Source organism: Atractosteus spatula, chromosome 1, assembly GCF_055471065.1.
Source record: "Atractosteus spatula isolate fAtrSpa1 chromosome 1, fAtrSpa1.hap1, whole genome shotgun sequence".
In the NCBI taxonomy this organism is placed as follows: Eukaryota; Metazoa; Chordata; class Actinopteri; order Semionotiformes; family Lepisosteidae; genus Atractosteus; species Atractosteus spatula.
In genome coordinates, this window is record NC_142706.1 from 47493762 (window position 1) to 47519084 (window position 25323).

The 25323-nt window shown below is 35.6% G+C and overlaps 1 protein-coding gene across 1 annotated transcript in view; it reads right to left on the reverse strand.

Moving 5' to 3' along the window:
• LOC148840987 (B-cell scaffold protein with ankyrin repeats-like) overlaps positions 1–25323 on the reverse strand; it is a 124016-nt gene that overhangs the window by 60875 nt on the left and 37818 nt on the right. The window contains exon 6 of the mRNA XM_088914737.1: positions 21040–21154. Coding sequence (XP_088770863.1) covers positions 21040–21154 — 115 coding nt within the window. The remainder of the gene's footprint in view (positions 1–21039; positions 21155–25323) is intronic.

The following is a 25323-nucleotide window of genomic DNA, read 5'->3' on the forward strand; positions in this document are numbered from 1 at the left end:
AAAATACAGTTTTCTGCATAAAATACATCACACATACTATATAATACATTAGAAAATTTTGTGTACTGTACATGTGGAGCATTCTAGAGGAACCCTAAACCCAAGCTACATCTGTCTAATTTTCACATAGAAACCAAAAAGGTTAATACAGTACACTGGAGAACTGTTGGGCCGGAGCGTCGATAAATGAGCTGAACCCTATGCGAAGCGAGTGTCCGAGATGGCAAACAAGTCAGTGAGGTGTAGTCCAAAAGAGCAAAATCCAAGGGTCGAAAGGAGAGGTCAAAATCCATTAAATCATTCAGGTAAAGCACGTGGTGAGAGAAAGCAAGAAGCAGCAAACTGACTAGCTTGTGACTCAAAATACTGAGCAAGGAAGTGTGGGTCAATCACTGGTCTCAACCAAGAATTCAAAAAGAAGTGGAGATGGTTGGAGATTCTATTCTCCAGAACACTGAAAGAGAGATTTTCACCAGGGACCATGAGAAGAAAATAGTTTGCTGTGTTTGTGGCGAGGAGATGATCATCCATAGAGCCTTTCCATGCAGAAAAAAATTCAAACAACTTGGCAATAAATTGAAGAACTAAATCAGCTGTTTTCTCAGCAATCCTACCAGCACTGAGTAAAGGTGAACAACTTCAAATGTTGAACTGTCAACCCAAAAAATGCAGGAGAAGGCTACAAATTTCTATCATGGGAAGCCTTTCAGTTTAAATATAATGGTAGGAGAAAAATAAAGAAAATGGAAGCTACCATGGTAGCAACAACTAAGGGAGAACTAAAGGTTAAAACAAAACACATGAATTAAGCGCTTATACTTAAATGCTAGGAGAATACAAAACAAATTAGATAAGACATAAGCTACCATATTATTCAGCAATTATATATTACTGTTTTACCATGTTGCCTTCGACAAGTGTATGTATATACATGGACTTGTAACACAACACTTTGTTTACTCCACAACATTAATACACATATATATATCAACAATTTCATATATTCATTTGTATTTTTCCCTTATGTGACTACAAAATTCTATAGCAATGTCTGTTGTGACAGTGGTTGAGAACCAATGTTTTAGGCACATGGGGAGATGAGATAAAAAGGATGAGAAGTACAGACTTTAAATCAAGGGAATTTATCAAAATATCCTCCAATGTATTCTTTACTCTATTTCGTAAAAGTTAAATCCCATTCATTATACTGTATGTTGTACCTGTGAACATCTTGTCAAAAAATGTGGGAAGTGGAATGTGTGGGATAACACTATTTTCAAAATAACTTTACAATATTTATATAAATATGTTTTCTGAAGTAAATTTAAAAACATGCATCTGGAATGCCCATCAAAACTGCACTGACGGTAAGCAATACAGTATACTGCACTTACGCCTGGTGTGCTGCAATCAGCTTTTCACTGCTCAAAACAGATCAATCACTAGCACTGGAGATGTATTAAATGTTAGTGAAATGATAGATTCCTTCAATGTGTTTTCATAATCTAATAATGATTTAATACACATATTTTATATATCTCTAAAATTATATAATACAGGGCATAGTTACTGTTTTTATCCTGTGTGGCAAGTTGGAAAACGTAGTATTTGGTCCAGGTATTTGATTTACACACCAAATGAAAAGCAACAGTGCAGCACATGCTTTTCTTGGTACTTCCAGTTCTGTTTTAAACACTTACAAAAAACTGAATATTACCTTAGAAATGTAAAATTAATAAATGCCACTCACAAAATCCACATGTATGGTAAATATTTGTCTTTGGTCTTTATCCCATCACTTCAGAGCTACTCAAATTACTGTACCATGTATAATAAGAGGGGACCTTCAGGACTCTTAATGGAAGCCTATATTGTGTATAAATGCAAAAATTATTGTGTAAATAATATTGCCCAAACATATTAATATATTGCATTATATACGCAATAATATTACTACATGCAAAGTTTAACTTTCATTAACGAAAAATATTGTTACACGACTCTTTGTGCAAATAAGTATAAAGGAGCACATACTGTATAATGTATTTTGTGTAGAATGCATGAAGTATAACTCTTTCCTAACTTTTTCCTAACCTCTTTCACAAAGTAAAATTAGTCTGTTAGCTGAATATCTAAAAAATAATGTATAGTCTGTTGTGAATGAAATGTGTTTTTTTCAGGTTTACATGCACATTAATAAAATAATTTATATTTTGTTTTTTGTGAAATAATTTATACATAATGTAAAAATTGGGGACTTTGGGTAAACATGTTCCCTGCACCCAATTACTGTACTTAGTGTCATGCCTGAACTTTGACTGGCTTGCTGCCAGCAGTTACCACAGGAAACTGTAGTCTTCCAATGAGTGCTCATTTTACATCTGACCCTGTGAGGACTAGGATGGGCTACTTATTTGTTTGTCTGGCTCCCATTCAATCAAGGAGGCAATATTACAATCAAGCCTGCAATTACCCACCACAGTTAGGGCCTGAAACACTTTTAGACCAGTGCTCAGAGATTGAGCTACCCAGAGTAGTGTAACAAGCAGCCCTGCGCTTGGACACCTATTCTTGCAATCACCAAAGACCGTATGTCGATATCAGCATCTGTCCAGTGGTGAATATACCCTGCAAGCATTTGACTGTTTCCCGGGCAGCCCCATTCTTGTCAATCTGCCACAGTCTGCCTGTTCTCCAGGCATCCCTGTACCAGGCCTGTCACCCGCTTGCCTGCCACCTGCCAGTAAACATCTTGCGGTCCTTTCACCTCAGCCAGGTGCCCTGTCATCCTTGGCTCTTCTCAGAACCCAGCAGAGAAGTCTGGGTCCTGCACTTGGATTCCAGCCTGTCTCTAAGACTGCTGCAGTGAACTGCACTCATCTGCGGAGTAACACTTCGTACTACAAATCCCAGCAGAGGATCTTAAGCATGGACAGGTTTTCTATTAAGAACCATATTTCATGGTCACTGGATTAAGACAAGTGTTCTTTTGCTGTGGTTTTTCCACACAGTACTGTAGAATAGCAATTATATTTAACGTAGTAAAAGTCTGGATGTTCTCTTTCAAAAAGCAAGATCAAATTCTATCAGGTTTAGTAACTATAGCAACAAATCCTTTATTCTTAACATGCTCCAAGAACGTTAATTTAAAAAATATAAGAAATTTGACTGTTCACACTCAAAGCCAAGGGGGATTAGCTACAATTTAAGACCTGAACCAGGCTCCTGCTATGTTCTGCTGCAGAGATATAACAAAATGTTTAAGGGGAGGAAATTCCAGGCTGACATAGGCTAAAAGGGTCTTATGGTTAAGAGCTCAACTAAGAGACCAATCAGTCCCCTGCAAAAAATGACATCACCTTTCTTCAGGAATCCATCTAACATTGAAGCAGCTGTCTGGAGAGCTTCTGTATGTGAAGAGAAGGAATATTTAGAGATTGCCAAAACCCTTTACTGTTTGCTGATAATCTTTCTTTGAAAAATACTGTTTCAGCAGATATACTATAGGGTATACTTTACATTTACGGCCTCTTAAGCCCATAGCTGCTACCAAATACCAAATGAGATGTGCCAAAATTGAGGATTGACATTCCCAGGAGGGAAAGGGGAAATGTGTTGTGCGAGAAAGTGCTTCAGGATTTTTGCAAAGCCAAATGATTATAAAAACTTTAATTATATTAAGTACTGAGAAGAAAAAAATGAGCAGCTACAGAAAAAAAACATCTAATTTTCTGAATGTAATATTAAAAATATATTATACACAGTTTCTTTAAAAAATAAGATTTAAAAGTAAATTCAATTCAAAATACTTTATTCATCCCCAAGGAGGGCAATATACAGTACATGTAAAAACCTAATTTGTGATTTCTGTATAAGGCCATCTTTAAATTCTCTAACTCTCTCTGAGCATCTTGCAGATTGTTGGTGTGGTGGTCAAATGACTGGTAAAACTGGTTTTCTTTACTTCTCTTATTGCAGGATTCTCTTGCATTTTCGAGGTTTAACTAGCTGTGTTAAAATGATGATTATGCGCTAATAAATTGTGATGCATTAAATTTGGTTTTTGGTAGTGACAATGATTTTTTTCCTTGAATTTCTGAATTTCTCACAGATGTAACTAATCTGTTTTTTAATCATGCTGCCCTAACCCCCCTATTTTCCAGTTTTGTAAAATAAACTGTTACACTCAGATGTTCTGTGTGTTTGGACCGGATATCTCTGGTTTCTTTTCTTTGAAACCACTGATGTTTAACAGATCACTATTTATGAATTATTTAAAAAAATGTATTTAAATGTCTATTACCTACAGTAATTACATTTTAGTAACCTTAGCTTTATATTTATGGGCAAACACATACAGGCTAAAATACAGCATAATAGCAGTGTACATCAGTTCATACTGTGAGAAATACTGTTCAATGGGTATTAATATTATTTTTCTGAATATTAAGAAAATACTGATTAAGCAAAGAGAATAGAGCTAGGTTAATGTACTTACAGTATTAGTTTGCATAATAAATCTATATATAGTACCTCCTTTTTATTTAATTAATATGAGCTGGGAGTTTGCCTGGCAGGTATAGTCCACAAGACTGAAGCATTTGACTGTGTGTACACAAAGGTTAAGTAGCTTTGTATTTAAATAATACAAAGCTTAAATAATGAAAATTGCACATTAAAAAAGCATGGGAGAAAAAGTGTGCATTAATGTTGCAAAACTCAAATATGAAAAAAAGATATTATTATTTAATGATACACTTGTTTATAATGTATGAATAAGATAATCAACCTGTGAAAGTGTATTCTCTGCAGGCCTGATTTCCCAGTGGGTGGATTACAGGCGTGATTGTAATGATTGGTGATAGATTGCACTATTGACCATGTTCAACAGCATAAGCATCAGATACCAAGACAGATAGCTTCAAGAATTAAATATATGCTAATCTAATCTCAACTACCTTTGCCGCATCAGCATCTTTTTTTAATACAAAGAGGCAAGCATAAAATGATTCTCCTAATATAAAATTAAAATAATTTCACTGCAATGCTAAATTTGTGATTATTGTAGAATATTCTGAATGCTTCCTTTTGGAATTTCAATAGAAGTACACATACTGCACACATACATATATCTTATAAGGAACACCTTACAGGATCACAATGCTTCTTGAAGAGCAAGCAGTTACTGTGAATTATGGGAATATGAACATTAGCTCTGGTCACTTTACAATCCTAGAAAGAGGAACTGTTTAAACAGACTCCTAATTCTGCTTTGTACTGTATATATAAAAGCAACTCAACAGCCACAGACAGCTGTTTCACCCTTACTAGGACTTATTAGAGTGACATAGTTAAGTGTATACTGTACTGTACGCATGTATATTTACATCTGTATTGATATGTTCATTCTGCATATGTTAGTTGGTAACGTATATATCACTCATATAAATAAGAAGTGTGCAAGAGGTTTTCATTAATGTCAATTTTTGTTTTAAGCTGTGTTGATGAAAGAATTAAAAAGTTGACTGTAGCCCACTGCTATCAATTTAGTCCTAATGTAGGGACAATTTTAAATGAATCCCATCCAGACTGAAGATGGGTGGAAATCAGTTTGGAATCCAAAGCAGGGTGTACAGTAAATGAAGGAATATGCTTTGTCTTTTGAAGACTAGGTGTTTCTCAGGCAGCTGATTAAATGAGTGCCCAAGAAATGAGAGCAAAGTATTCTGCTGCATTCTCATTCTAATCAATCAATTAATCAATCTTCCTGAACAGGCAATTATCCAGAGAAATGAAGCCCCCCATAGCACATTCCCTGAAAGGACTGGACTAATAACTTTAAATTCAATGTGGAGAGATTTGACCAAGGAGAATCAAAATATAGGACCCAGGCATTTGAGATGAGCAAATTGCACTTGGGAGGGATGTCAAATAAGGGGCTTCTTAAATATGCAACATGGATAGACATGTGATTTCAAGAAACCTGAATTTGTTTAATTAAGGAAGATCTTATGTAAAATATCCTATAACCTGGTATGAGTTAGAATGTGACTACAAAATAAAAATTAAGGAAATGAGCCTCATTTGTAACCATCTCCTAGGAGACAAAAGTGGTTGTCTTAAATGTACAACGGCAATATTGAAATACATCTTTGTAAAAGCTGCAGTGACCCAGTATAAGAATTTAGCTATTATAATACAATTATATTTTTCTACAAACAAGGGAAACAGTTTGAAGGAAAAGAAATAAGTCCAAAGGAAAACTAAGAAAGGAAGTCAGAAATATTTCTCAGACCTACTGCAGTATAAAGCTATAATTAGACTTTTCTAGGCCTTTGCTTGCTGACAGTGTGGAGTCCTGCAGGCTGTTTGAAAGAGAAGAACCTGGAGTTGTAGGATGCTCAAAGATTTCTGACAACAAAGATAGTTGAATGGTCTCATTTTGACTTTCTGTGTTCAGAGCTGAGGGCAAGAATTGTCTAATGTAATCCCAAGATTATCAGACCTTCCTTTCAGTAAGAAGAATATAATATGGCAGTGCAGAAAAAGATTCCTCAAAAGCTCCTGGCTGTTGCAAGCAAAAGTACAACAAAGTGATAGAAAGTTTCATCACTAACTACAGAATTTCAGATCTTGTCTTCACAGTAGCTGTGAGGATGTTTGAGTCAGCAGACATTTTGTGGCCACCAAACTGAATGAAGAGATGAAGAAATATTTTCTGACTATGGTATGACACAGGTCGGTTGAAACTTTTGGACAAATTGAGCAGATCCTTACATAAGAGCAGTTACTTTCAACAGGCTTCCTAGAAATTGCATTGTGTCATAAAGGTTAACTACCAGTGGATTTAATAATGAAATATTCCAATGTTGCTGGATCTTTGGAGGACGGGGTATTTGGTGAAGCAGTCTTATTTTAACATCTGTTCTAAATAGCCTCATAGAAAAACAGATAAACTAGGTATTTAGCTGTTCAGGAGTAAATGTATAGTAATATGGTCACAGTAAGGAAGCAAGGAACATGGACTGGAGTGGACAAGGCAAGGGAAAGGAAAAAAATAAATTTATAGTATTCTTACTCCAGAAAGCCAATATCACTTTTCTGTTTAGGGAAATGCTCAATGGTTTTCATATCTTATCTAACCTTTTTACTTTCCTTTACTCTAAATACTAGAAGAGAGCACAGAAGCGTAAGCATATTTTTAATTTCTGCCTGAGTCCTGAGCAGATTGAAGGCACTGATCTTGCAATGTGCTGCAGCTGAGATGGTAGATTCAGCTATGGAATCAAATAAGAACTACTCTGCTGAGAGCTATAATCCATTTTCCATGTCAAATGTTTTAAAACAGCAAGATAGCAGAAGCTAATGTTAAGTTCTTTCTTCAACTAAAAACAATTACAGTATGGACTTGTGTAAATTTAAAAAAACTGACAGAAAGAAGCTCTAACTGTATTCTGGACTCATATTGTAATGCTTGTGAAACACTGCCATATTGATGGTTAGCAAACATGTACTGTAACTCTACAGATGAGAGTTGTAGGCGTTTTGCTGTTCAGCACCAAAGTAGTCATTCCAGACATTTGGTCTTGAGGCAGAAAAAAGAAAAGGACGAGCATTTTACAGTCTGAGCAGTTTCAAAGTGTGGAGGGGTCAGCAGGCAGAATCAGTGGGCTGTAATATAGCCACTTACTAGATATGTGTGTAGCTGACAAAGACTTCATATGACAATGTAAATCATAAAACACTCCAGATCCACAGATACACCACTAATGTCAAATGCAATGAGTCAATGGATCATTGTAATCCTGGTCCTCACCATCATCTCAACTAACAATGACATCAAACTAGATTTATAACTTTTCTGGCTAACGTCTTACAATACTTATAGTATAGGGGAGACGAATTCATCCGCTAAGTTGGAGAAACACAAAACCCTACACATTTCATTCTAGGCTACAGTATCTGCTTTGTTCCTCCTGTTTTTGCTTTAAGAATGTAAGGTTGCAAACCAGAGTAGGCCATACAGCCTATCTGACTCTTTTGGTTGCTATATCCAGTTACCTGTATCTCATTCAACTTTTTAAAAACAGGGAGGGCTAGCTTATTTTTGCAAAACACATACAGTAGCATATGCATCTCACTGGATTTCATTTTGTGGTAGTGAGTTTATTTTAGATTATTGCGGAAAACCAGTTTTAAGGCAAAACACTGCAGCCAGTTTGAAGCTCTCCTTCTGTAAAATCTCCTTCTGATGCTTCGAAGACTCATAATTTAAATAATGTTAACAAATTGTAAAAAGTTTGAGTAAAATAATTTACTTGAAAAAATAGATGATGCAATACTCCTTTTAAAGTAATTACTTCCACTACTTCCATTAAATATTCCCCAAAACATGTGGTAGGTGTTAATAAAAATGGAATTACCAAAATGGAAAATGGATTAGATTTAATAACTCCTCAAAAAGTTTCCACCATAATCTGAGAGACTAGGTTCACATTTTAGCTTCTGAAAAGACCAAACATGGGTGACTGCACAACTTTCTTTGTGGTAGGTTGAGGTCATTTGTATTTGCATAAAATCCTTAGGCTGTTGTCTTCCAATCACAAAGCCTATTGACAACCTCAAGGGAAAACTAATACTGGACCAGTCTCAGCTTGCTTACTCCACACACATACCAACAAATAATTGACTAGGGAGGGTTGTCATGGCAAAGAGACACATGACATGAACTCAACTGATTGATTGACTCACTTCAGACCAAAGGTCAATGGAGTGACTTCTGTGAGTTTCCCAATGAGCTAACTAATTTTCGGATGACCTTTGACTACAGTGTTCTGCACTGGCAGTTTTCAGATTGCTCTCCGAGAAAGAGTGCACCAAGTGCTCAGGGGGTCTACCCATTATTCCCTAGAATATGTACTGTATATAAAATCCAGTTGTTATAGTGCAGCTGAAGCCTTTATTTTTCATTACAAGTGAATCTTTAGTTTAATATGTATAATTAGTAATTATAAATATTTATAATTAATAAATATATACACATCATAAAAATAATTTGTATAATATTTAGTTCTGTACTCTACATAGTTTTTAATTGCACCTTTCATCATTAATTAAAAACTGATGCTACTTTTCCAGTATGCATTTTCAGTTTGGTATCAGAACCATTTGCATTTGCATACAGAATTTCTTGTGCAAAAATTACAATTAAATGAACGTCCACCCCCCAAAAAATTGCAAGGAATTTAATATTGCATTTATGTACTGATACATTGTTTTTTATGCATAACACTTTGCCTGAAATAGTGAGTATTTTACTGTATCTTGGAGCTGGATTAGTCCCAAATTCCACATAATTTAAAAATCTTCTTTCTTGTAGTTAGGTAGAAACTATACACAAAATACTCAAGTGCTGGCAATAACAAATGGAAGGGTCAACAGTATTTTATTGAAGACCTGTTTAGCCACATACTGTAGCTTTCAGGCACTGGAGGTGACAGCCAAACGTGCAGCCATGCACACAGGCCAGAATCATGTGACAAGCCAAAATATCTGTTTCCCTGCTACTGTGCCAAAACGTCTGGGGTTTCTGTACACAGGACACACTAGGGTTACAGACAGGGGAACTGTCACATGACAAGGAGTACTATAAGAAGCATACAATTGCAATCAATAATGCTTACCACAATTCAACCACTTACAGTACAATATTATCCTTAGTCCCATCAGTCTCAGTCAACACACATACAAAACCAGTGAGATGGTACAACTCACTGCTCCTGAATCAAACATACCAATGGCCTCTGTTCACCAAACATTGCACAGGATGTCCTTTTCTATGTCATATGGAAGCTTTAAAGCTGTTTAAAAGAAACAATTGCCCTAAAATTGCTATTTGATGTTATTTGTTACGTTAACACTTAGAATATTCATTTATTTGCCCTGAACTAAAGATAAAGTTTGTGTTATTTGGATTCTGGAAATTGACCTTTAAAAATACATATTCAGAAATTAATTTAAAACAAAATCCAAAAGAAGGACACTTATCTGTAGTTTGTTTAATTACAGTGTAAGTCATTTGTCATGTAACTTCTATATCTGTTACTATATGCAGCAATTATTTTTTAAAGCTCTAAAGTTTTGCAACAGTACCAAGCTCTGCTGCTGTCTGTATGCCATTGTTTGCTCTGGTAAAAGAAAATTAGGTGAACAATATAATTGTTAGTTCTTGTAGAATTCATTTTTGCTGTACTGTATGTGGAAGGACAGGAACATGTTCTTATACCCTTTTAAATGCTTTGAATATCTAATTTGCCATTAGAAATCAAAAGGGAAGACACCCTAAGAACATCCTATGTGTGTGTGACACTAACACTTGTCTCAACAGTAAGGCACAACAACATTTCTAAATATCAAATTCTATAAATGACTCAGACTCAGTTCAGGATTTTCTTATCTTAAAGGGTATATTGGAGTAGTGGTCTGTGATAAAACATGCATCATCTTGCGTTTTCTGTCTTTCATAGCTTTTGTGATTGTGTGTGTTCAATTGCAAATTATTGAATTATCTTTAAACACCTCAATAAGGGAAAATTATACATCTGCTGACAAGTCTAGTTTAGTGACTGCCATTCTACTGCACAATTTAGATGACTGAAGTGTCTAACTCAGCACCAATGTCCATACTATGTGTTCATGACTGAGCAGAAATTATGTGGTATACATTGATTTTAATTTCTCTTAATCTGAAATTGCTATGGGATCTAGTCAAACATCCCCCATAGAAATAACTTGTAGGCAGCCGTAAGACCCTGTATATTTTCTTGCCTTTAAATTAGAAGCCATTAAACAAAGTGCTGTTAGACATCTGTAGTTATTTTATAGTTAGCTATTGTAGCTACATACAGTAGATAAACAATAACATAAAGTAAGAATTTATTCCATCAAAACTGGATCTGCCATACATATGAAATCTAATCAGTAAATGATGAACCGTTGGACATAGTTCTAGTAGAATGTCATTAAAGAAATTTTGTTAAGGACTGTACTTGTGGAAGCCTACATGAAATTTTCAAGAATGGTAGATTTGAGGTTTTACAATGTATTTTCTTCTTATTTCAGTGTTATACTATGACTAATATCTTCAGCTTTGTGGTGGCACACTTTGTGTCTTGTCACAGATATACACTACATTACAGGCATTACAGAGGTCAAGACATAGTTAACGGACTAATAAGGGGGAAGGGGTGTTTGTTATTGCAGATCATGAATCATGAATGACATTTTTTCAGCCCCAAAACACATATGAGAAAATATATATACTGTACACACACATATACTGTATACAGTATATACAGGTATATGCTTCCTGGATCGTTTGACTTCTTTTTTACAATTACAGTCAAGAAATGAAAACTGGTCTTCTATATACTGTATACATTATCATAAATATACAAGCTTTTTATTTCATGCATAGAAAATGTACTATATAAAATTTGCTTAAGTATATGAAATACAATCAACACTCATCATAAGCAACTGACTTACCCCTATAGAGCACCATTGAAATTCCTGAATTTTAAACCTACATAGTTTTTATTTTTACCTTGTTTGTTATTTGTGCATTTTGCAGAGTCTTTTTTTTACATATTGATAGCATTTCAGTATATGATTACTTATTAAAAAGATGTTGAAGCTTACTAAACACGAACAACACCCATCATAATCAATTTGCCTACCCCTATACAAATTGCCCTACCTCTATAGGGCACCATTGATATTCAAGTCTTTTAGACCAGGTACAGTTTGTTGCACAAAAGATGTTATTGATCATTTTATTATTTGTGGATTTTACTGATCTTATTTTAGTATACATTATTATACTGCGATTGTTTTATGTACACTTTTTTATTCAAACAATTTCAAATTGTGATACACTGTTCGGTGTGTGTACTTTAACAGTATTTTAATTAAAGGTTTGAACAACTTATTTAAACTTTTATTTATTCTATTTTACTCTGTTTTTTACAAATAAACTAAGCCTTTTTTTTGGACTAGCTATTGCTTTGCCAGACTTTGTCCATTATTGAAGGGAAACTCTGACATTTCTGATTTTACAGACAAAAATCCCCCTACAGCAGACTTTGTTTCTGTCAGTTAAAGACCATTCAAGGGAAGTCCATTAGACCAAGGGTATACTGTATTGAGTAAACTAAAGACAGTATAAGTGAAATAATTAGCATACATACAGTAAATCTTCAAATACAAAAAAAAGATTAACATTTTGAAATATTCTCACTGTTAGCTACAGTAAGTGGCTTTTCACCACACCAGGCTCACCTAAACTTCTTTGAGATTAGTTCCTTTCAAAACAACTGAAGCAAAGATCTTCAGTTGCAGAAATACTGTGACATACACTACAAATGCACAGGTGAAGAAATCATTTTACTGTAAAGTCTATAGTGCTATTTATTTAGAAGTCTTCTATTGACTGTCAAACTGCTGTGGGCTTCAAGTGCAACAATTCACCATTGTGTAAATTTACTGTATGTTTATATATGTTTAATGTAAGTATATATCCTATTCTGGGATGCCAAAGTTATTTATAGATCACATGACTGCTAACTTGCATCCAAGTTCCTTGTACTGAAAAGTGAATCAAGAGGTTTAGGATTAAAAACTTTAGAATTAGTAACATCATAATGGTATGAGTGTCTAAGAATGTGGAAATCATAGTGGATGAATAAAAAATCATTTAAGAGTAGAATCATTAAATAGCAAATCCCATATTGTTTATTGCACAATTAACTTGCTTTCTGGTGTGTCAACAGAGACTTTGAAAATTAAAATGCTATGACATACATTTTAACTTGCAGGTGAATAAAAGCCTGTTTTAAAAAATAAATACAATTTGCACATCTCTTTTTAATTTTGCATGAAAACTGGAAAAATCTTAACATCAACAAAAAAAAAGTACAAAATGAGTGGAACTGATTTGGTACATTTAGTTTACGTGATAACATGTAACCTTTGCATGATGAGATCAAACCAGTTTCAACAATATAGTTGGGGTGCTTGTTCTAGGTTCCCGTAACACTTTGTTTATAGAAGAGTTTTCTATTCTCAATGCTAAATGCACCAGCTCCTAATTTCCATACAGTATGCGACTTCATGTGTTGGCTTATCTGTGACAAATGTCAGTAGAATTAACAATGTTATTCATGTTATACGGTTATGAAGTACCATCTAAACTATGTGCGTAATTGAATTCCTTTCTTGTACCCTCTCTGTGTTTGACATACTATACAGTATAGTACCTTTTAGACCAGGGATTAATGCACCATACAGATCAATACTATAGGCTTTGTGGAGCATATTGTGAGAACAGCAGGTTCAGGCAAGATGGCAGCTCTGGCCTGAATTATCTTTCCCTATTGCTAAAAGACAATTGACTGATTTCACAACAGGGAAGCTGAGGCATCCAGAAAAGGACAAATGAAGATAGAGCTGCTTACGACTCTGAGCAAGACGGTTATTATTGTGTGGAACTGGGAGACTGTGAGATGTACAGAATGATTGGAGAGGAGTGTTTTGTGTTTTGGAGCCAGTAAGCAGCTTACCTGCTGGGTATGTGACAGAAGAAACAGTCTGCCCTACAAATGTGAATCCTGTCAGATCATCAAGAAATTAAAAACAAAAATCAGTTTACTCCATTTAAGTTTATGAACCCCACCTTAATAGACAGAGGATATTTTGATGACTGTTATAATTCATATAAAAGTACAAATGTCTGCTGGCATGAATGAGCTTTGAAATTTTCAATGAGTTCTCTACACTTACTGGAAACTTGAGAGAACAAACAAATTTAAAATAATTTGGATGTTTTTGAGAGTAGATACTTCGGTGGGAATCAGAACAAGATTTGACCCCAAAAGGCTATAATGCGTGAAAAGGAGAATAGTTTTTGATAAAGTGTATTGAACAATATTTCTTTTCAGTTTTCATTCAACCTAAAATTGCATGCACTAATTAATGTGAATTAATTCAGTTTTCACAACATCCGTGGCATACACTAAAAACAAATCACTTTCCTGTTTACTTCTCATTTAAATAAAACACTTTAACTGATGCTTCTGTTTTTTCTTAATTAAGTAAAATAGTCTTTGATCTAATTCTAAATTAATGTGACTAGAGGAAGCTTGGTGAGGCATACGGTATCATTTTATCTTAATTAAGGTTTGCTAATAATGTTAATTACATACATTATAATGGGTATAAATTATGGTCAAAACTGATTTATTCTAAAGTGAGTTAGGCCAGTGTTTCTCACCTTTTATCGTCTCAGGGGAAATTTAATAAACTGGGAAAAATCTATAGTACTGTATATCATACTTAGCTCCACAGCCGAAACGTTGTGTTTTCTTTCTTCTCTTTTCAGCATGGAATAAACCTATTACTTGTTCCAATCATACTTATATATTTATACTAATGGGTATACTGTACCTACTACATCACGCAAAAACAGAACAAGACAGGAAACGTGACATAATAAAAACGTGTGCACAAATTACAAATTGAGCCTTGGAGTTGGACTGAGAAACTTTGGGCTTCTGAGAACATTCTAGAAAGATGCAGAATGCATCTCAGGCGAAGCCTCGTCTGAGACTGCAAGCATGCAAAACCACAAATAAGTTGAAGGGTGTACTTGTTAAAGAAACATTATTATTAACATTTTAAATAAAACGTATTTCATTATTTAGTACGAGTGTACCTCAGGGTGCAGTCATCCTGGCAGGAATTGTTGACATTTAAAAATGAAGCTCTTTCTCTGTCACTCATATGTTTTCTGTTTTTGTTGTCAATGTCTGTCAAACTTGAAAAGAAAAATCACTTTCTACACATGCATACAGAGGTTCAGACATCTGGTACTGTATACAGTATGTGCTTGGCCGAGGAGCCAGCGGTACAAAGATACCATCTTTTTGGTTATGATTGAACTCCTCTAAAACAAATTCCCTGCAAAAAAGGTTCCCCTACCTATATACTAAAGTGCAACAAATCACTTTGATCACTCAACAAAACATATATACAGTATGAACAATATTGCATTTGTTCAATTTCATTTTACTTATTTGAGTTTGTATGTTCATATGGGTTTCCTTCCAGAGTCTAAATACTGGTTTCTGGGAAAATTGAATCTGGTGTGAGTGAGTGCAAGTCTGTGTTTGTGACTGTGTGTACTGTAGGTCTGATACTAATACATTATTTATATATTAAACTTCTCAAACAACTCTTAAAGTTAAATTAAATTCTTAAATAACAGCAAAGTGTCAACAAATATTCTTTTTGTAGTATGAATTTGTAATATTTGCCAATGCTAATTAAACAACTGCAAAGCACAGCTGGAGCAGAAACATTCCTATACATTCCAGCATTACATTCATACTGATGAAGGCTATCAAGTTACCCTTAGGTTTACAGTACATTCAAAACTGCGTGATGTTTGCCCTTTAATATTAAGATTACCTGAAATTATTTTTTAAAAATGTCAATAATAAAAAGCCTAAAACTAACGACTCAGGAGTACATTCTAAAATACAATTTCAATTGAATTGAGCTTCATATTCAGGTAAATACTGTTTTGACATAGTCAGGTACTGTATGTGTTAGCTGCCCTTGATAAAAATACTCATGCTTCCAAAATAAATTTTGCTACTGTAAATAATCTGTTGAGATAATAATATCCAGCAGAAAAATTCATATGAATCCAAAAAAGGAAGAACACACATAACATCATTCTTGAAATTTCAGCATGCTAGTGTTACAGTGGTTGATCGGTTATAAATAACAAAAAATCGAATAACAAGCGCCTGTTAGTACTGCTCCATTGTCCACTGAACATTCAGCCAGAAGGAACATTTTCTACCTTAGTGATAAAGCTATCAGGAATTCAATGTCATCTATAAAAATAGTCGTCTTCTGGTTGTATTTCTTTGTAAATTAGACCAAGTCTTAATTCTAGTTGTTTTCCAGATTTCTTATTTTCTGTATAAGCAATTATTCTTTTTACATAATTTCAGTCTGCCTAGAGAAAGACCCAAAGTGTTACGGGCTTGTAAATTCTAGTTGAAAGCAATGAGACTACGCAACAAACTGGGTGCTTGAAGTGAAGCAGACCATGTGTTGCATTTGCTTTTCACAAGTCTGACACTTCATAAATATTTCTTCCCTCAGGTCCCTGAGCTATTTCTCCATTAGGGATTTATGTATGCACCAGCTTAGAGTATCAGTAGTAAAAATATCACCCCTCAACTTATTCTAAATATTAAGAGAAGGTCTAAGGACCTGTGTTTAAAACATAACCTACAAGTCCTAATTCACTCTATATCACAGTGAGGATATGATACAAAAATGTCATTGATCTTTTTTTTTCTTTCATTATGATATTCAATTTATCCATGCTCAAATGGTGTTCAATATTCAAACATTAATTATTAGCCTCAGTCCTCCTGTTTTGGTTTCTGACTATGCTCAGCAGAGTGCAGAGTGAAGAGAGAGAAGCCAGCATCAGGCAAGAGTCCCTACTTCACGGTCATCCAAACAAAACCTGGAGATACACTGTAAGCGTTTGAACCTTGCTAGAGAGAGCTTGCTATTCTGTGTTTTATTTTGAGGCATCCGGGTTTGCAGACAGAGAGATTTAACTGCAGGTTGTATTGCAATTATTAAGAAGGCAGCCTACAGTATCTCTTATTTTGGCCTACAGTATGTAGGCATTATTTTGGAGTTTGATACTTAGCAGCAGTCTGAGGTTTTCTAGGTGATTAGGATGTTATGCCGCTGAAATACCTTGCCTGTACATACTATAAATATAGTATGTTGTGTGTTGTATGTCTTGTTGTGTATAGAATAGTGTTTGTATTGTCATCATTTATAAACATTTGTTACACCAAGTGTGCCTGAATTATTACTGTTTTCACCAAAGCTGTGCCAGAGAACAAAGAATTAATGTGCCTCTAATTATACCAACCACTCAGGTTGGAGAAATCATTTATAAGTTAAGGGTTATGAATATTTATTTTACCTACTGACTAAACTGCTTGGTCAATTCCTGATTTTCACCATTTTTGTAACCCCCCATTTGTAACAATTTACAGTATACCCAGAAGAACTGAAGACTAAAAAGTTGGTAATTCTCTGCCTTTTAGAGGCAAAATGAGTGATAGTCTATACTTGGAAACAGGAGGAATGTCCTTCTGTGACACAATGGTTGAAGGAGATGATTTCATACCCTGCACAGGAAAATAATACTTATTTCCTTAAGTTAAAAAAATGGAAGAATTTAGAAAGCTTTGGGATACATTCCAAAATTTTTCTAGAGAGTCAGAAGGGTAAAATCTTGGGGGAAGGGGAGTAATGGTTTAAATTAGAGAAACTGTTTTTAATGAAATACATTAAGCCTTGTACACAATATATTTATATTAAAGAAAAATGAACTCATGTACAAACTTGTACTTCAAATCACTGCGAATGTATGTGCTATTTGTAAATGTGCATACTACATGTACAAAGTTTTAGTATTATATTTAATATTGAAAAAAACAATAATGATATTGTTTTAAAAAACGCTACATAACTAAGTCTGTATATAACTCAAAACCAATTGTCATCGCAATTGTGACGATAGAGGTTCTATTTTCTACACAGATAATTATACTCCATAATTAAGTCCACTATTCTTATATTGTTTATAATGTTTTAGCTATTAAGAAAAGAATGAAAGAAATAGCTTTGTTTTAGCATATAAAAGGATGCAGGTGTACAATATGACATTCCAATTCGCATTAGCTGTATAAAAAGAATAAGCTTTTTGGGTGGTGTGGCAGTTCTGTGGCTAAGGATCTGCGTCTGTGGCTGGAAGGTTGCCAGTTCGTATCCTGTGGCTGGCAGAGGAATAAAACTCCATTGGGCCCCTGAGCAAGGCCCTTAACCCCAGCTGCTGCAGGGGTGCCGTTTCAACGGCTGACTCTGCGCTCTGACCCCAAGCTTCTCTTCCTGTCTGTGTGTCTCATGGATAGCAAATTGGGGTATGCAAAAAGACAAGTTCCTAATACAAGAAATTGCATATGGCCAATAAAATGATCTTATCTTATCTTTTCCTAAACCAGTAAATGTACTGTACTAGTGTGTGTGTGAAATCACCACTGGCTCAGAGCAGTAGTGTTGAGCTCAGTACATCATTCAACTGCAACATACCTGTCATATTATCAAATTAAAAACCCCTGTGTCACTATAAGTCACAGGTACTGAAGTTTCCTGAGTGACACAAAGAATATATAAAGTCTCTAAATTCTTCTAAATATAAAATAGTGAGATACTAATCTAATTTCTTTAGGATTTTAAATGAAGGGCAAAGCTATTTAAATTGCATTGTCTTCAATTCACATCACCATTAAATTAGCAATACAGATAGAGAGACTGTCCAGGAAAAAGTGGGTAAAAGACAGGTTGGGGTGTAGGGAAGTATCAGAAGAAAGTACAGAAATATTGATAGGGCTATAAAAGGGGTATAATATATAAGGGGTATAAAGCTACTGTATAATCATCATTTCACCAAAAATTACTGCTGAAGCAGAAGGCAGGTATTAAGGGCAGAGAAAATGAGTGTGTGTATTCTCTCAATAGCTGCATAAGTGGATGAAGTGGTGACACAATGACATTGTGCATCTGAAGGCATTAAAATTGTTATACTGTACGTTTAATGTTTTTCTGTGAAAATGATAGGCCAGCGCTGACTGCCTTTCAGTCTGGAGGACGGGACAAGGACTGAAAAGGGAGAAGGAATGGACAATTAAATGAGGCAGAGGAAATCGAGATGTTCCTTTGCAGGGAGGTGTGGGAGTGAGTTTCAGATGATGCGAGCAGAGATGGAGCTGGGTAGAAAAGCTGTTAAAAGAAGGATGGTTTCCAGGGCCATGGTCAGGTGGATCACTGTGGGCTACAGGTGCAGCTGGGGGGAGCCACAGGTGGAGGTGCTGAAGTGGCCATGGGTAGAAAAAGAGAGTGGAAGGAAGGTGAGATCTGAGATCAAATTAAATAAGCAGGTACAGATAAGGAGGGGAAGGGATACTGTAAGTACCCATCACTTTACGCACCAGAGGCTATGAGGCTTGTGAAAGAGGTGTCCGGACCTGACAAGGTCTGATGCTCATGATTAGGCCAGCAGGTGTTGCAGGCATCAGAAACAAGATTGGCTCAAGGGAGGATAGCAGAATCAAGAGAGATGGAAGGACAAGGGTTGAAGAGTCAAATGTACAGAAGACATTGCTGAAGTCAAAAGCAGGGTAAAGACGACAGGAATAGTGATACAGCAGACCAGGTAGAGGCATTTGAAAGGTTGAGGATGAATAAGAAGAAGAGAAGGAAAGGGGCAAACAAGATAGAGGCTACAACGGTTCAAAGAGATTTAAGATTTGGAGGATGAGGAGATGGATTGGAGGTGAAGATCAGGAGAGAGTTAAATTACAGGAGAGATTTGGTTTCCAAATCAGGCTAGATGACGAGTTGATGATGTATTTGTAGGTGCTCTAGAATTGAGATACCTAGCAGGCGAAGTTAGCATTTAACAAATTAATGAGATAGTGATGACAGTATTACTTCATTTGCATACAGCACAAAGGGTGAATTTTATCCATTTTTACAAGCAAAATCAAAACTCGACACCACAACCTTTAAATCGCAAGGCAAAAGACAACCTGAGATTCCCAACAATTTAATAATAATAATTTCTTACTCTTATATAGTGCTTTTCTCGACACTCCACTCAAAGCTCTTTACAGGTAATGGGGGCTCCCCACCACCACCACCAATGTGCAGCCCCACCTGGATGATGGAACAGCAGCTGTAGTGCACACAGTACGCACACCACCATCAGTGGGGAGGAGGACAGAGTAATGAAGCCAATTCATAGATGGGGATTATTAAGAGGCCACGATTGCCATGAAGGTCAATGCCACAGTTTGCCAGGACGCCGGGTTTACACACCTACTCTTTTTGAGAAACGTCCTGGGAGTTTTAATGACCACCGGATGTTTCATCCAAATGACAGTGCCCTTTTACAGTATATTGTACCTGTCACTATACTGGGACATTAGGACCCTCAGAGACCACAGGGTGAGCGCCCCCTGCTGGCCCTACTAACACCTTTCCAACAGCAACCTTACTTTTTCCCAGGAGGTCTCCCATCCAGGTACTGACCTGCTTAATTTATTTCAAACTAAATATGGACACATGGTTCAATCTAATCCTTATTCATAAGAACATTTATCTGGCTCGGCCATTCAGAGAAACTTCAAAGTCCATCAACAATTGGGCAATTCTCCAGCAAAATACAATCACAAATGCAAAAATTCACCAAAATGCATAAAATCTGTTGTCCATACCTTGTGAAACAGCAAAAATTATGTGTACTGTTCTACTGTATTATGTGTACGACTGTACTGCATTCAGATGTTTTTACTGTGAAATATAGACATGCATAGGATATGTCTGAAAATGGCCTCTGACGAAATAAAAGGGTCCTTATACTGTATTTTGAAACTGACCATCTACGGAAAAATGGACTTTTGAAGAATTATTTGGTTATTTCTGTTTAATGTCTGTACTGAGTAAGACATAAAAATCTTAATTAGATAATTATATCTAAAAATCAATTAGTTCTTTTTAAATATACTGTAACTATTTTCAGATCTGCACATCACTTTCATTTTAAGAGTTACAAAGCTCTCTTCTTGAAAGACCCTTGAGTTGCACCCATAGTTTGTAACTATAAAACACAGATGAAAATAAAAAGAAAATCCTAGGCATTTCCAATTAAAGTACACACAATTATATTTAGATTAATTCATTCACCTCTTCTTTGTTTGTAAGAGAATAATTATGTGTTCCATGTCTTTGTCTAACTTAAATTCTTAATGTCATGACAAAGCAGAATATTTGTTTCCTTCTTAATTACTGATCCTGAAGCATTCACATACTTACAGCCTTTGTCGCTCTCATCAAGCTGAAGAACCTCAAATCCCCCTGCGGGCATCCTCTGTCTCAGTGATGAGGAGAGCAACTGGTCTAATTTTTCTGTTGAAGAAATCTGGAATGCCTGAATTGGGAGACAGAAATGAGACACCAACTCAAATGAAATTCCACTTCACTAAAACCACCTATTGTACTGAAGTAAATGATCATTCAGAGCTGGATGCTGGATTTATATTAGGTCTTGTTCTGTAATGGACACAACAGTTAAATGTTAAAATACAGTATATGGTTGTTACATCTACAGTACCTACACCTACATCTAACCCCATAGACATTATTAAAAATATATTGCACACTGATGTGCACACTGATGTGCCAATGTTCTACATGTAATAGGGCAGCTGGAAATTTGTATAATGCAAAAGAATATTGAGGGATTGGCATCACTGATGTGAAGCCAATTCCCTATATAAGGTATGAGTGAGTGAATAATCCTGGGGACTCAGGGGACCTTCACTACCAGGTGTGGCAGCAAGTATCAGAGTCTCACGGGGAGAACTCTGGTAGTTGGATCTCACAGGGGGATGCCAGATGAGTAAAAGATCAGAATCACTGGAGGGGACTGGTTTCAAAAGCCATCCCCGTGAGGACTGGAGGTTTCTATAGACAGCCTGCTCTAAGGCTAAGTGATAGAATAGTGCTGCCTGAGTTAAGTGGTTATCACGTCCGTGTGATGTCTGGTTTGAGTGAAACAGTGTAGCAGCCTTGGTCGCTGCTGCTGTATGTCAGCTAGCCGGTAAAAAGAGGACTTGTAGAATGAGACCCGCCAAATGCGATTGACAGGGATGACGTATTTACTACTGCTACAGTACATATTTGTTGTATGCAAGGAGGCTGACCTGTATCTGAAGCCAGTGTTGTGTGAAAATTGGACTGATTAGTAAACATAAGCCCCTTTCACTTTGATTGATGTGTGGCTTGATTCCTGTCACATACTGTACATGAACAAATAATAGGTTTATTCCATGCTGAAAAGAGAAGAAAGAAAACACAACGTTTCGGCCGTGGAGCCTTCTTCAGGTGCTGACACAGCTACCCACCTGACATACTGTACATGTTTTGTATTTTGCTGCTCTTTTATTTTAATCTTTTTCCTTTATACAGGAACAATTTTATGGTGATTTTACACTGAAATTTTGGTTATTTTTTAAAACAGTTGTTGGGAGTTTTTATTACTAATATATTTATTTTTGCTGCAAAAAATGTCCATATATATATTGTAGCTTAATAAATGTGTTATTGATAAAGAATGCCTGACATTATGAGTCTTTTGAATTTGAATAGTAAATGTGATGGAGAAGGAGAAACTATTATAGCTTTTCATATTGGATGCACATATATAGCATAGCTTGCCTTTAGCTGTAGTGATCAACCATTTGAAAATTCCAATCATCATGGATGAAAATCCATCCATTTTCTGCCTTTAGGGTCATGGAGGAGCTGAATACTATGCTGGCAAACAATGGGCACGAGGCAGGATGCATCCTGGATGTGACCCGATACACTCACACTGGGACCTTTTTTCCCAGAAGCCAATTAACCTACCAGTACATCTTTGTTTAGTGGGAGGAAACCACAGTACCTGGCAAAAACCCAAATGAACACAGGGAGAACACACCAACTCCATGCAGATACTGTACCACCCCAGGAACTCAACTCAGGGCTACGAGGCAGCAATGCTGTTGATTGCACCACTGTTCTGCCCAGATTCCAATTAACGTGAATTCAATATTTATAAAATAAAAGATTGTTTTTTTCATACCTAAACTAATCTGTATTGATAATAGTCAAAGTTATAATGCCAGAAACACGAGTGGATATACAATTGCATTATGCATTATGCATTATGCATTATGCATTAATACAGTTAAATAGAGGTACTGAAGGTAATATGATTCTAGGGAATAGTCATCATGAATTAAGAAAAGCTAGATCACACTTTACTTACTTTCTAGCTGTTTGAACAGACAGTTGCAGTAATGGATGCAAACAAAATCATGCAATATGGCATATTTAGAATTTCAAAAAGATGTCTCATAAAAGCTTAATGCTCAAATTGCAGGCATTAGGCATTCAGCATAATATGTGTATTGGTATTAAGAGCCAACAAATGGATGGAAAACAGAATACAGATAAAGAGGTTAATTCTCAAATTCAAGTGATATAATTAGTGGAATTTACTCATTTATGTCAGTATTGTAGATTTAGTTATAGAAAGTAAACTACTACAATGTTCACAGGTGATACCAAATAAGGATGATTAGCAGAGACTAAAACTTGCAATGAAAACTTTCAAAGAACAAAAAACTATGCAAACATCTTGCAGACAGTTTAATGACAAGTGCAGAGTATTGAATGTAGAATGTATTCTGAGTATAATGAAAAATAAGACATTACTATAATTACATACAGTACCGTAGTTTGTATAAAACAGTTTTTATTGATTGGCACTACATCAACCAATTTCCAATCAATGAATATAATTCCTATCACGATCTTTGGAAGGGTTTTGCTAACAACATATGCATAATATCTGCTGTACTTTTTAAATTCTGCTGGGATTATATCATCATGCCCTGGAGATTATTTTATTTTAGGTGTTTCTATTATCTGCAATGCCTTTACTTCTTCTATGCTAATATTTCACCTTGCAAAAATGTTCACCCTCTAGCAATAAGATCACATTTTGATGAATTACTTGGGTAACAGAAACTCCATTTCTGGCATTACTCCAACATAGAAGTGGCACCAGGATCAATTTCTGACTTGACAGTCAACAGATTTAACAACCTCATCATCTGTATCCAGTCATCTCACTCTAAGATAATTTAGTGCTCATGGAGTTAAAGTCACCTGAGTGTATAACAGTCCATCATGACTGATCAATTAATCAAAATGACTACATTTACATCCCTGATTCCTTTAAAAAAGACTGTATGATAATGATACTACAATGAAATTTGAATTTGATTGACTGTAGAATACTCCTAACACTAATTTGACCCATCTAGATTCTGAGACTGTTGATTCATCTAAAATAATTTCTTCTTCCTCAGTGTTTTAAAGTAAATTTCTTCTAACTCCACCATCAGCCATTATTCTTTGACTCCAATTACATCATTATAACTTCAAAAGTAGCTTCTATCTCCTGCATTTTGTTTCCGATACTCCTACCATGAGTATGAGAACTTCATTATCTAATATTATCTAATATTTTTTTCCTGCAGTACATGTTTTGATGATGTTCCCTATGTATTTTGCTCACAGATTTTCTTTGGATTCCCTTCCCCTCTTTTCTAGATCCAGATTTGTGAATTTGTAACATTTCTTAAACCTGCTTGTATCTGTAGATCCTGGCCCCATGCTGGATAATCTCAGATGTTTGTACAGATGGACTTTTCCATTGCAAGGTTTCCAGTGGTCAAGAAAGTGAAAGCCTTCTTCAGCACACTATATCTTCAGCTATGTGTTGTGTATATGGATTAACAGCTCCAGTTCTGGCAGCATGGTGGGTCAGTGGTTAGTGTTGCTGCCTTTCAGTGCTGAGATTCTGGAGTGTTATCTGTGTGGAGTTTGTATGTTTTCTCTGTGTTTGCTTTGGTTTGTTCCAGGTTCTCCTATTTCCTCCCACAACCCCAAAAACATATTGGTAGGTTAATTAAATTCTGGGAAAAATGGCCCTGGGGTGAGTGTGTGTGTGTGTCTTTGTGTGCCTTGTGATGGATTTGTCCTCGCCTCCATTAGGTGATGCAGATTTCTTGTTGGAATGCATCTCCATGGTAACGGCCACTGAGTGGCAGTTTAGAGTCTGCTAGCTCCCTCCACCTTGTTCTAGCGGGGGCGAGTCTAACACTAACACGAAAGTCTTTTTCTACAGCATTTTCAAATATGTGTAAAAAAATTTCTACTTTATCTTTTTCTGCTTTTGGAACTGAATATGTTAAATTAAGATGTAAGTTAATTGGATATTATGATGACTCTCTATGAATAACCTGAATACTGCTTTGATTAGCATAGTCGTTGTTGTGAGTTAAGGTCACTGGTTCAATTCTCATCTCTTCTGCTTTGATAATTGTCTTTCTACAGATTAAGGGAAATGTTGTCACAAGTCATCTTTACCTTAATAATGTGCCATTAACTGTAGCACGGAGATTCATGAAACAAATTCACATAAGAAATCAATAAGGTGAAAGTCACATACTAAAATGCATCTACGAAGAAAACAGTAATTAG